The sequence below is a fragment of the Chinchilla lanigera genome, unplaced genomic scaffold (genome assembly GCF_000276665.1).
Source record: "Chinchilla lanigera isolate Chin_1 unplaced genomic scaffold, ChiLan1.0 scaffold00051, whole genome shotgun sequence".
NCBI classification, from domain to species: Eukaryota; Metazoa; Chordata; class Mammalia; order Rodentia; family Chinchillidae; genus Chinchilla; species Chinchilla lanigera.
The window spans coordinates 7,003,511-7,017,800 of record NW_004955452.1 but is presented as its reverse complement, the minus strand read 5'-3'; the positions used below and the strand labels follow the sequence as shown (position 1 = coordinate 7,017,800).

Below are 14,290 nucleotides of genomic sequence, written 5' to 3'. Positions count from 1 at the left end.
GACCCTGCCTCAAAAATAAAAAGGGCTGGCTATGGTGGCACACACCTGTAAATCCCAGCACTCGGGAGACTGAGGCAGGAGGATCCCTGCAAGTTCAAGGCCAGCCCCTGCTCCATAGGGAGTTCAAGGTCAGCCTGAACTACTTAGTAAGAGACCCTGCCTCTAAACAAACAAACAAACAACTAAATAATAAAAACGAACAGCTGGGGATGTAGTTCAGTGCAAAGGCCCTGGGTTCAATCCCCAGTACTGTACACACATACACAAATTGTAATACTGTACAAAAAGCTATTTGCTACATAATTACATTTGCAGGCAAAACTGTGGAGGTAAGAATCAGGTAAGTGACAGGCTGGAGTAGTAGGGGGTGACTACACAACACTGCAAAAAGCTTTGGAGGTGGGGGTGAAATGTTCTTGTTCTTTCCTCTGAAATGCTGGTGAGGGAATCCAGGACCTCACAACACGAGGTAAGACCGGCGCTGTTACTGAGCTGCATCCCAGCCCTGTTCTTTGCCTTCGCTGTGAGACAGTTAAATAACTGTCAAACTCTACAAACAGTGTACTTTCAAGACATTTTAAAGTATGTAGAGTGTGGGGTTTTGGTCTTTTTTTTTTTTTTTTTTTTTTTTTTTGGTCTTTTTGAGACAGGGTCTCACCGTGCAGTTCAGGCTGGTCTCGAACTTGCTGCAATCCTCCTGCCTCCACCTCCTGAGTGCTGGGATTGCAGACATGTACCACCACGCCCAGCTAGACTGTGTTTTAATAAACCAGAACACACAACAAAATATGAAGTCCTTAGCTGTGAGTCAAATTTCATTTTAGCAAAGTATCAAGATGAATTCCTCTGTTGGTCTAAAAGTGGATCAGGAGTTGAGAATTAAAATCTCTTCACTGGGCTGGGGATTTAGCTCAGCAGCATAGCGAATGCCTGGCAAGCGCGAGGTCATGGGTTCAATTCCCGGTACCAGAAAAAATAAATAAATAAATAAATAAAATCTCTTAACTATGTCCTGGTTAAATGGAGACTCTAAAAGTCATAGTTTGTGGTGCTAGTAAACAATACTGAAAAATCCTCTGAAGCCTAGGAACACGCTACCCATGCTTAGAAAAGCCAGGAAGAAGCAGGCGACTGGGGAAGAACATGGACTCAGATGTGAGGGTAGCCCCGCTCTCACTTACTGACCAAAAGCAGAAGCTCCATTCCCATGACTGAGGAAAGGCTGAAGAGAAAGAAAAACTGAAGGAGCACACTCAGAGTTTTACTTTGCAGACTGAATAGCAATTTCATTTCGATGCTTTTGCCCGGTGGTAAAAAGCAGTGTGAGTTTGGCTTGAGAGCTGGACTATGCATTGCAGTGGGTGAACACTCTCATCTCTAACCCTTAGCTAAAAGTCTCACACACACACATACACACACACACACACACACACAGGGCCTGCTGTGGTAGCATCAGTCTTAACACTTGCCAAGTTCTTGTTTTGAAACAGTCCCAGATGAATGGCCAGAATGACATTTCTGCTTTATCACACACAGTACAACTTCAATTCATTTGAAGAGAATACTAGAGCATACCCAGTACTCCTAGAACATTTCAGTGAAGGAAATAGATGAGAAAAAGCAAAGAATACAGAGGCAAACACAGAATTTATATGTTCAGACTAAATCCTGTTATCTTTATAGCTGAAGAACTCTATAGCTGGAAAGGAGCTACTGAGAAAATGTGGGGCCTGTAGGTTAGGTGACTTCTCTAAATACCCTCCGCAAGTTAACGGCAGAGCTAAGATCCCCTCAGTCTTCTGCGCTCCAGTCTAGTTTTTGACATTCAAACCAATGGTTCTCCACTACGACTGCAGGTAAGAATCAGCTGGAGCTTTAAAACAATCCTTGTGTCCAAGCTACACTCCAGACTAACGAAATTAGAATCTTGGAGGAGGGGCCAAGGTGTCAGTGTTTTTAGAAAGTTTCTAATGTGTTTCCATAGTGAAGAATGACTGTCCTAGACCATAGTGTCCCCAAAGATAATCACGGTACAGATAAAGAAGGCTCCGTGAGCAGGTTTATCAGGACCATCTAACAGAATCTTTTTGGCAGCTGCCACAAACTCTAGCGTAAGTTCCTGCAGCTCTCCACGGCCACCACTACAACCACTGCAGGACCACACAGAATTACAGAATCAAACTACTCACTTTATTTTACCCGAATTTAAATAGTTTTATGCAATCAATACTTTTTTCTTGCCTACAGTGTTACTAATGATGTGTCAAAGTCAACTGTGATTCGGAGCTGAAAGGACAGTGACCAGAATCGGAACCGTTGCTGCTGCTGCTGCTTAGGCCACTGTGCCACCTTAACGGCTCTGCCCTGTTTTTCAAAGAAAGGCAGCACCCACCGGTCCTGTTCCAACCCTCAGCCAACCGTCGCCGGTCTCCATTCTTCTTGCAAGTCTCAAGTCTCCCATGACAGTAGATTACCTGATATCTCATTAGAATATTAATTCATAAAAACTTACTACAAACGCTTTTCAACTGTTTATTTGTATTAAGTAGGTGGAATGGTGCAAAAGTGCAAAGAAACTTATGCATTTGGGCCCTTGTTTCCCTACTGTTCACATTAGCTTTTACAAGAAGATTAAGAAACATTAAGGGAAGTAGAAGAAATGAATATCAATGTACCTAAAGCAGCCAAATCCTCTAATTCACTAAAGTATGAACTAAAATTTTTGGCCCAGTTCGTACTTTGTGATAGCCCACGTAAAAGTTCCCTTTAACTGTTCTAGGCCTGTGAAAAAGTGAAGTGGACAACATTTATATGACAAGACAGCAATCTTTTATTGAAACCTTTTTTGTCTAAAACTATTCATGGAGAGATTAATCTCTTGTTCGTAAGTTAGGATGGGTCTAACACCACTATTCCAAACCAGTCTTATTTACAACAGTGAGCCTTTTCTTGACTTTATCATCAGGCTCACTGGGCTGGGTTTTAAACTCAACTTCAGTCGAACTTAATCTTCCTGCCATCAAACACCCTATAGGGTAGAGGACAGACAGCCTTTTGATGGCTACGTTCATCACTCACCAGGAATGTAGAGCCACAAGCGAAGAACAACAACAACAACGAAAAGATTAAATCATTCCAAACAATTATTTGCTTTCCAAAAGCATGCTATGTCTAATTCTCCTTTTCTATGCAGACAGGTGGGAGTGGGACCCCTACAGGAATATTAATGAAATTAATCTCTTTTAAAAAGGGAGCTCTTACTTAGTGTGTATAAGGTTAAACTGCTGTGGACAACACGAGCAGATAATAAAGTAAACTTTAAACTCAGATTGACACATACCCCAGCAACTGATAAACTCAAATAGGTATTTCTCATTTAATCTCAATCACATGTGTAATTCTTTTACTTTCCAGTTAAATATAATGTCAAAATCTTGCAAAACAAAGAACAGACTTCTTAGAAATTCAAAGTAAATTGTTAAATAATAAAAACTGCTGGCTTATTATACAGTTTGTGGCAGACTTCAGTATGCTGCGTGCCAGAAAATAATCTGTTACTAGTAAAAAGGTGAATTTTGTATACACATAAAAAGACAACATTATGAGAGTGTAGTGTCATCTATCAAGAAGAATATCTATAATGGAATTTTCAGCCAATGCTTGGGACAAAGGTCAATCAAAATATAAGAGAAAGCAAAGTCGACATAAATTAATTCCTAATTTGAGAAATCAATAAAATGTATACACAAATTGATAAATACTGTCTTCATAGGTCACTAATTCCAAGGACTAGTTAGTAGTTAGTTTCTAACTAAATTATTACAGGATGTTCTGATGTACGCTCTCTTCTCGTGATCAGTTTGTTCTGGCAAGAGGACTCCAACAAGCACTTGCCCTTGAAAACAACTCAGCAGGAGAAGGCTCTGAGGCAATCACACTTCATTTAGAAACTAGCCAGATAACAAGTCCCAAGACTGCAATCATCACTGACAGGACAAGCATCAGGATACACATCTTCTTGCGAGATTTTTTCTAAGGAAAGAAATACGTAAAGAAGATACTCATGAAATAAGTAAAACTTTTTCTATGGAAGACTCCAAGAGTGTCTCATAAATCTACTTCCTTGTAATTCACAATTCTCTATCAGTGCATAAATAGGCAGTGACCTTCCCCAAAACCTCAACAGTCACCAGAGCAAGGCAGTAGTGCAGGTTTCACTTGTTCCCAAATACGGTTTTGCAAAGGAGCTATACCTAGGCTGCTTGGCCCTACTTACAATAGAATTAGGTATTTGTGCATATGTATATTTTACATTTATTTTTGCAGTGCTGGGACTCAAACCCATGGCTTTGCATGCGGCAGGCAACCACTCTACCACTGAGCCGCAATCCCAGCCTTGTATGTATTTTAAGAATGGCTTTATACATATTAAAAAATGTTGTGTTCATTGTAAAAATTAGGCAAACAGAAACAGAAAACAATCATCTACAGATACACTTTATTTTTTTTTCTTTGAGACAGGGTCTTACCACGTAGCCCAAGCTGGCCTTGAACTCATGGCAGCCTCCTGCCTCAGCTTCCTAAGTGCTGGGATTATAGGCGTGCACCACCATACCTGGCTCAGATATAATTGTTAATACTTGGGTTATATTTGCTTCTGATTACTCATCTATGTGCCTTTCTATTTGACATTATTGGGTCATAGTTTTTCTGTCTTAGTGTTTATCATAAACATTTTTCTATTATTATAAATTCTTTTTTTGTTGTTCTTTTTTTTTTTGTTTGAGACAAGGTCTTACTATGCAGTCTAGGCTGGCTCTAAACTCACTTCATACTCCAGGCTAGCCTCAAACTTGTGACTGAAATAGCTAAAATACTATTTATTTCTAAAAGGCCATACAATAGCGAACTGAGAGGAAATGAGCAGGCCAGAATATTAAGAAAACATAAATCTGGATAAGGGTATAAAGGAGTACTTTGTATTTTCATTTTTGTAAGTTTTTATAAATGAGACTTTTTCTATATAAAGTATCAATATTTTTACACTCAGGTAAAGAACCAGAAAAGTCATAAAACCAGAGTTTAAACTAGTATGTAGAAGAATTTCACCTCACAGGTACAGTTTCATAATGACTAAGCCCTATTTATTCATGTGTAAGTAGCACTCATAGTTGATTCTAGGTCCAAGCTCTGTGGCAACCATCAGCGTATAGTATCTATCAATTCCTACTTTACTTGGAGCGCTTCCAGAACTAAAACACATTTCAGCTGTTCAGGGTATAAGATCAGTCTTACAGGGTATAAAATGAGTCTTACATTAGATTGATTGATTGACTGATTTAGTCTTTTTGAGACAGGGTCTCGCTATGCAGTTCAGGCTGGCCTTGAGCTCACTTTGTAGCCCAGGCTGGCCTTGAACTTGTAATGATCCTCCTGCCTCAGCCTCCCCAGTGCTGGGATTACAGGCCTGCACCACCACGCCCGGCTTACATTAGATATATATCATTCTAACTTTTGGGCCTCGATTTGTAGCTAAGAAGCTTCTGTGTTAAGTTTATTCAAGATTTGATGATTTAGTAGCTCTCTCTGCAAAGGGAAATACTAAAAACGGAACAGGTACTGCAGTTAGGACTACTTGCCTCCAGCTTGTCAACATATCCTGATGCCCATAAGATCTGCCATGCAGAATGACCTTTGTACCTGCTCTTACCTGATAGTAAGCAGCTCGCTGTAACTGATCAGCGCCTCTTTCCACGTGCACTTCGGAGCTTTCCACATTGGCTTCTATGCTATCTGCAAAAAGCACAGTGGACATTTCAGCACACTGAGATGTCCCACAACTGTAGTCTTGGAACATCAGAAGCGATTTCTGACGTTATTGGTCCCATCACCCATAACAAATAGCCATGAAATAAGAAATTACTACCTTGATAAAAGAATAGCCCTATTTTTTTGGAAATAAACACTCCTGAAGTATTTAGGGGTAAAGGACTATAAAGCAACCTACCTATAAATGGTTCAGAAAAATTTTATATATATACACCCACACCAACAAACACACACAGAAAGAGCTACAGAACCTCACCAAGCAAATGGGGCCGAATGCTAACAAAAAATAAATCTGAATTAGAGTACAAAAGAATGCCTTATATATTTTTTTTTTGCAATTTTTTATAAATGAGATTATTCCCACATAAAGTTGTTTAAAAAGTTATTAATGTCATAATTGTACAAGTTCCTGGAGATAAAGGCTGGGGGGCTGACAACAGTTTCTCTAAATAAAGACTTACCCAAAGGATACAACAACCAAATGGGGCTAAGTATCCAAAGAGACCTCATTTGAGAATATAAGAAACTTAAAAAGAAAATGAATTCAATGATTTTTAAATGAAATTCCTAAACTTTATCTCACTGATTTCTTTGGACAGAAATACTTTCAACTCACCTTGAAGTTAAAGGTATCAATAATACATACCAATCAGATCACCCTGGTCATGGATCATCATAGCCAAATCTTTAAATATTTGATTGACGTCCAAAATGTCAGCCTAAAGAAGGAAAAACAAGCAATATGTTACAAGATTCCTTTTCTCTACTTACCGATGAACATACCACAGCGTTTTTGTTTGTGTTTTTGTGGTGCTAGGATTTGAACCCAGAACCTTGTGCATACTAAGCAAGTGCTCTACTACTGAGCTATGCCTACAGCCCCACATTATGTTTTTGTTTTGCTTTGTTCTGCTTTTTGAGACAGGGTCTTGCTATGTAGTTCAGACTGGTCTTGAACTCACTACGTAGGCTAGGCTGGCCTTGAACTTAGGACAATCCTCCTGCATCAGCCTCCTGAGTGCTAGGATTACAGGTGTGCACCACCATACCCAGCTCCCACGTATGTTTTTAAAGCTCTAGAAAGCACACTTTCTCTATAACAGAAAGTCATCTATCTACCTAATATAAAACAAAAGACATGTAAAGATGCTCATTCAACAATCTTTTGTGGTGCTGGGGACTGAACCTAGGGCCATGCTAGGCAAGTGCTCTGCCGCTGAGCTACATTCCCAGACTTTTTAAATTTTGAGACAGGATCTTGCTAAGTCATAAATTGCCTGAGCTGGTCTTGAACTTGTCCTGCTACCTCAGCCTTCTGAGTAGCTAGGATTACAGGTGGGTGCCACCATCTCTGGATCCATCAAGCAATATTAACTGGACTTGCTACATGAGAACAGGTAAGATTACCCAGGTCCAAATGATAGAACAGAAGCCAGTGTGCTGGGGTGGACATATTCTTGGTGTAGAAGCTCCATGTACAGCTTAAACTGGGCCTTATGGCAAAAGTCTGCGAGTGCCTCCCAACCGCGACTACTAAGAACCGAGACTAGAGGGTTTAAATGGTTGGTACACGATCCTGCTACTGGGGAACAGGAGAAGATACGGGCAGGAAGCCTCTTTGCTCCAAGGACTGACGTGGAACTCTGAGGGGCTGCTAAATTCTGCTGACACTTGGACAGTGGCCTATAAACAGCTTTCTTTTTTGTCTTTTTTGAGACAGGCTCTCGCTATACAGTTCAGGCTGGCCTTGAGCTCACTTTGTAGCCCAGGCTGGTCTCTAACTCGCAACGATCCTTTGGCCTCAGCCTCCCGAGTGCTGGGATTACAGGTGTGCGCCACCATGACCAGTTTAGGAAGGACATCTTTGAAAGCAACAAAATGGCTTAAATGAAGCTAAACTTTCTCATGTGAAAACACACACTGACAGGGTATGTGTGTGTCTGTCAGTCTGTCTCAAACCTGGCTGCACATTATAATCACCTAGGTTTTTAAAGTATTCACATCCTGGCTGGGAATATAGCTCAGTGGCACAAGCACCTGCCTGGCAAGCCCAAGGTCCTGAGTTCGATTCCCGGTACCAAAAAAAAAAAAAAAAAAAGTATTCACATCCAGAGGATTATAATTTATTAGTCTGAACCATACGACAGTGGTTCAGATCACTGAACCACAGTGGAACCATTTTAAACCTACAAAAACAGGCATTTTACATGGTACAATCTAAGAACAAGCAGTGGAGCAGGAGGACTGGAGTATGTTTAAAAAATTTGTTTCCAGGCGATTCTAATGAGCAGCGTTCAGAACCATGGCTATAAATGAAGGTGGAAGGGCTAATTATTTTCTCCACCGCCCTTCTCTCCTCCCTCTACCCCAGGGACGCAGTCGCTTAGGATTTTAGTGGACACTGTGCAAAGTTCCAGGTGGAGCTCAAGCAAGAAAGGTCTACCCACTTCCCCCTCCATGCTCAGCCCAAAAACCTTTCCCGCTGCTCAGACGCACTGAGTGATAAGATTTTTAACTTGGAATTGGACTTTAGAATATAAAAAACTGGAATCAGACGCTGATGTGTTTTTATCCTAAGCTACTCAGGCTAACCAAACAGCTCTCCACAGACCTCTGCCTAACATAAATATGTTCCTGTCTTGCTTTTGTTCTCCATGCGTATTTCTCAAGAAAACCATATAGAATTTAAGGAAAGGATTTGGGTATTCCTGAACATCACAGCTGTTCAAGTTCACCAAGACTAAATTGAGACATAACCCATAAGTCCAGATACCTGCAGACAAAATGAGTCAAGAACGTGACCTGGCCCTCACCTCCAACTGCCGAATGGCCGTTTCCCTCTCTTTGATAAGTTCCAGGTCCTGCTCAGTGACGGCTGCCTCGTCCTCCTGGCTCTGCATCTGGTTCCACTCCTCATGGCTGTGGGGAGACAAGCACGTTAGTTGATTCCGCCTGTCTAAGGTAGGATGAGATACGCTGCATCTCCACTGCCAGCAGAACCTATGCAAAGACACGACCAGGGCCCCAATTCCTCTGCGATTCAAAGTCCAGAGGGGCACAGTGTTCCACATCCAGAGGCAAAGAGCTAATATGCCAGGAAAAGTCTAAACCTCCATGGGCAAAACTGAGAAGCAGAACTCTGGGGGATGGAACTCCTTGCCTTTTCTACTCAGGGGGACACTTTGCAACCTTGCAAATCTTTGTTTCTTGAGACAGGGTCTCACTATGTAGGTCAGGCTGGCCTTGAGCTTACTAGGTAGCCAAGGCTGGTCTCAAACTTGCAGTAATCCTCCTGCCTCAGCCTCCCTGGTGCTGGGATTACAAACATGTGCCACCATGCCCAGCTTACTTAAGTCTTTGGAGAAAGGGTCTTATTATATAATGTAGGCTTGCCTTGAACTCATGTAGGCCAGGGTGAACTCAAACTCACAATCCTGTTCCTTCAGTCTCCCAAGGACTACAATCACAGGTGTGTGTGCCATCACACCCAGCTCCACAATAATTTTAAAATATCCTCCCTGCCCTGGAGATACAAAACCGAGTCAGACAGGGTCCCCTAGGCCTTTGTGGCACTCATATCGTAGTGGGGGAGATGGTTACATATCTATGATAAGACATTTTTATCTAATAACATTTTACCCAATAACATGAACATATACCTATGGATTAGACTGAAGAAGATAAGAAAGGAACATCTTTTGAAACATTTTTTTTTGGGTATCGGAAATCTAACGCAGGACCTTGCACGTGCCAGGCAGGCGCTTATGCCACTGAGCTATATCCCCAGCACAGGAACATCTTTTGAAAATAAACTGCTTTTCCTCCTACTATTCCCAAGGATGACCTGGCCTCACTTTAGAGGTAAATAAACAAAGACCCATGAATGCTGAATAATTTATATCTAAACTACAGGTAAGGGGCTGGGGATTTAGCTCAGCGGCAAAAGCGCCTGCCTGGCAAGCGCAAGGTCGTGAGTTCGGTTCCCCCGTCCCGGGGGAAAAACAAAAAAAAAAAAAAAAAAAAAAAAAAAAAAACTACAGGTAAAATAACCAAGACTTCCTAACCTGTCGATTCGTGGAATTGAATTTACTCCTGGAAAATCCAGCTTTCTTCCCCACACAGATACTGGGAGTTTCTTGGAATTTTTACTCATCTTGAAATTATCCATCCCGCAATTTAAAGACCTTAGAAAAGACTATAATTTTGACTTTTTAATTGTATTTTTTTGGAGAGAAATTTCCTGTGGTCCACCTTTATTTTTTCCTCATTGATACTTTAAAATTAAAAATAAGGACACAGATGCCCATCAGGTTGAATGAATAATCCTTTACCTGTCAAATGAGACGAGCTGCTCCTCTCTTTGCCTCTCTTCTGCCTAGAAAGCAGACAGCGTTATTAGTGCTGTTATCCAGAAACAAGTTGCAGGCAGACACACAAAACAAGGGCTTCCTTAGCCACAGCGTAAAGAGGCGACACCCTTGGCTCCCACAGGATCTGTCTGTAAAATGACACAGGACTCTGGCGATCTGCCTCAACTACCAAGCGGGTGGTGAAGGGGCTCAGGGTAAATCCGTATTCCAGTTTGGGCCCAGAATGGAAATGGAGAGGATGAACAGAACAGAGAGGAAAATGAGGAGGGGCAGGGACACTAATGGTGATGATGATGATGACGATGACAGTCTATCTTAAAATGTGGAGGAAAGGAAAGGATTGAAAACTTGACAAAAAAAATTTCAGAACCTGTAAAGATCTTTTTAAATGTATATTTGTAGTGCATTAGGTATTCAAGTGGCAAACTAACTTCAAAAATCAGTTTAATGTGTGTCTGACATTTCTAATTTAAAAACAAATTAAGATTTTAAAAATGAAAATGAAACCCAACTTGTTGTTTTTTTTTTTTTTTTTTGAGACAGGGCTTTGCTCTGTAGTTGAGGCTGGCCTTGAACTCACTATATAGAACAAGTTAGCCTCAAATAATCCTCCTGCCTCAGCATCCTGAGTGTTGGGATTACACACATGCACCACCATGCTAGGGGTTCCAGACTCACCATTTTTATAACAGTAATAGAAGATAAACAAAATGAAAATTTGAAAATTCTGCCTACCCCTTGGGAACACTGCTGGTGTTTTGTTTTATTTTTTGAGACAGGGTCTTGCTATGTAGTCCAGGCTGGCCTTGAAATCATGGCATTTCTCCTGAATCAGCCTCCCAAGTGCTAGGATCACAGGCATGTACCACCACATCTGGCATTTCTTTTTTTTACTGTGAGAGGGGTTTTTTGTTTGTTTTTTCAGCTGGGCATCTTACTATATTGCCCAGGTTGGTCTCAGACTCCTGGACTCAGGAAGCTTTTTGCCTCTACCTTCTGAATAGCAGGGACTATAGACACCTGGTCACTGTGCCCTGGCTTTTTTTTTTTTTTTTTGGTGTCGTACTGGCGATTGAATCCAGGGCCTTCCTGTTGAGCTATATCCTTCCCCACCTTTTTGAGACCAGGGTTACAATGTATTTATTCCACTATTCAAAAATATCTGAATGCTTCTTTTTTTTTTTTTTTTTTTTTTTGTGCCGCCAGGAATTGAAGCCATTCTTCGAACATTCTTGTTCATAGCATCCACCCTGATATACAGATATTCAGGTTTCTCTACAGTAGAACTGCTGGGCCATAGGTACGCCTGTCTCTGAAAATATAGCTAAAGTATGTATTCCACAGTGGTTGCTCCAATTCATACTACCCTGGGCCAAATGGCGAAGTTCCTGATGCATCACAGAATTTAAAACTTTTGCCCTCTCCATGAATAAGTATTTCACCTGGAGAGTCCATGACTACTAAGAAGTTGAGTGCTAAAACAGGTGTGGTGGTGCACGTCTATACTCTGGCACTCCAGGAGCCCGAGGCAGGAGGATTCAGAGTTCAAGCCCACTCTGCCAATTTAAGAGACTTAGCAACACCCTGTCTCAAACAGATAAAAATTTTAAAAAGGGTTGGGGCTGGGCACAGTGGTGCACACCTGTAGTCCCACCACTCAGGAGGCTGATGCAGGAGGATCACCTTGAGATCTAAGCCACTCTATGGCTACAAACTGAGTTCAAGGGCAGCCTGTACTACATAGTGAGACCTCAGGAAAGAGAAAAGAAAAAAAAAAAAAACGGGTCCAGGGATATAGCTCAGCAGCACAGTGCCTGTCTAGTAAGCACAAGGTTGTGAGTCTGATTCTCGGTACAAAAAAAAAATTAAAAAATAAACAAAAGTAGGGGATCCCTGGGGAGTTTGCTGAAAAGGCCCTGGGTAAAATCCCTCCCCTCCCCAATAAAAAGTCAAGGACCTTTTCACTTGTTTGACCACTATTTGAAACAAGATAAATATGTTTATTGGCCTTTTTCACTATTAATATCTGCACTCACACATCAAAAGCCATGGTGGGGACGATGGCTCAAGGCAGCAGCACCAAACTACACCAGTATCGCTGCATTACCGTCTTCTCCATCACTACACACAGTGAAAAAATAGAGTAAGTCGGATACAGTGGCACTCACCTGTAGCCCACTACTGTGAGGCTGAAGCAGGAGGATCATAAATTCAAGTCTACCCTAGGCAACTTAGAGGCTTAGTGAGACCCTTTCTCAAAATAAAAAATTAAAAAAGGGCTGGGGATGTAACTTAGTGCAAAGGCCCTGGGTACAACTCCCAACAATGCATAAAAACAAGCTGGTTTTTCTTTGATAAAGCTGTACAAATTAATTCATTAAATCTCAACATTTAATACATGTCTTTTTAATATTCTGTGTATGATGACATTGGATGTATACATACGCTTCTGTTGTATACAAAAATATGATGTTTATTTCCAGGAAAAGTACTTGTGCTCTTGAGCTGAAGGCTGAACTACCCACGTTTTTAGAAAATATTATTTTTATTTATTCAATATGGTTTTATAGAACTTACTGAAAAGTTTATAAAGCTTTTATAAACACATGTACTTTACAGATGAGTACAGAAAGCTTTCTGAAAATAAATCTATCAAAAAAAACAAGGGACAGTGTTTGTTTGTTTTTTAGTGTTTGTTTTTTATTTATTTATTCATTTATTTTTTGAGACAAGGTCTCACTGTGTAGTTCAGGCCGGCCTCAAAGTCCCTATGTAGCCCACACCTTCCAAGTGCTGGAATTACAGGTGTGTGTACCATGCCCTCCTGGCAGAGACAGTGTTTGTTATCCATGATAAAAATGCAAATTTCTGGTCTTTTTTTTTTTTTTGTCTTTTTGAGACAGGGTCTTGCTATGCAGTTCAGGCTGGCCTTGAGCTCACTTTGTAGCCCAGGCTGCTCTCGAACTTGCAATGATCCTCCTGTCTCAGCTTCCTGAGTGCTGGGATTATAGGTGTGCGCCAGCACACCTGGTTAAATATGTAAATTTCAAGAAAACAGAATTTGGAAAACATGACTATGAGAGTTTCTCAATATTTTAAGACTTTCCTGAAGAAACTGATGGTGATGTTACATTTAGAAGACCTGTATAACTTAGGGAGCCCGAATTTTCCCAATGACAAATACATAACTCATGCATGCTACAAAAATCATTCATGGATAAAAGATCAAATCAAGTATGTAAACGTAACTATGAAAAAATGATCAGTTGTTTTAGATTAGTTATTGAGATTAATGAAATAAGTTTTGGTAGTTTTTTTTTTGTTGTTTTAATCCATTTTTTAGCTTTTTATTTTGAGATAAGGTCTTGCTAACTTGCCCAGGCTGGCCTAGAACTTGAGATCTTCCTACTCCAGCCTCCTGAGTAGCCAGGATTAGAAGCATGCACTGATTTGCTCAGCTCTTGTCAAGTTCTGAAGTGCCAGAGAGTATCAACTATGACCTTAACAGGTTATAAAAATATTCCTCCCCCTTCCATTTACCTCTGTGAGGCTGGATTTTCCCCAGATACTTCAACAGTACAACGTATCACAAGAGATGAGCAAGAGGCAGATACGACCCCAGACAAAAGCTGAGGGAGTTCATTACAACTATAGCTGTTTTTACAAGAAATACTGAACGTTCTTCAAACTGAAAGAAAAGGATGCTAATTTGTAACATGAAAGTATAAAACTCACTGGTAAAATAAGCACACAGTCAAATTTAGGAAACTTTAATATAGCAATGGTGGTAAGTAAACACATCTCAAGTATGAAGGCTAAAAAAACAAGCAGGTATGACAATCTAGTTGCTTTCTGTTATGCAAGACATTAAAAGATTTGCAAAAATTCAAACAATGCCACTCTCCCCATTAATTTGTTTTGGAAAAGTGGTTATTTTTATTAAAAATCTCTTATGTTTATGATAATATGTAATAGTATTATTATTATTATTTTTTTTTTTTGGGTTTTTCTCCGGTACCGGGAACCGAACTCACGACCTTGCGCTTGCCAGGCAGGCGCTTTTGCCGCTGAGCTAAATCCCCAGCCCCTGT

General features: G+C 40.7%; 1 protein-coding gene across 1 annotated transcript in view; it reads right to left on the bottom strand.

Moving 5' to 3' along the window:
• Nucleotides 1-2,519: 2,519 nt before the first annotated feature.
• Stx12 (syntaxin 12) overlaps nt 2,520-14,290 on the bottom strand; it is a 37,469-nt gene continuing 25,698 nt past the window's right edge. Inside the window, exons 5-9 of the mRNA XM_005394929.2 lie at nt 10,161-10,204; nt 8,643-8,748; nt 6,476-6,548; nt 5,711-5,793; nt 2,520-4,032 (exon numbers count right to left, since the gene is read on the bottom strand). Coding sequence (XP_005394986.1) covers nt 3,940-4,032; nt 5,711-5,793; nt 6,476-6,548; nt 8,643-8,748; nt 10,161-10,204 — 399 coding nt within the window. The 3' untranslated portion in view covers nt 2,520-3,939. The remainder of the gene's footprint in view (nt 4,033-5,710; nt 5,794-6,475; nt 6,549-8,642; nt 8,749-10,160; nt 10,205-14,290) is intronic.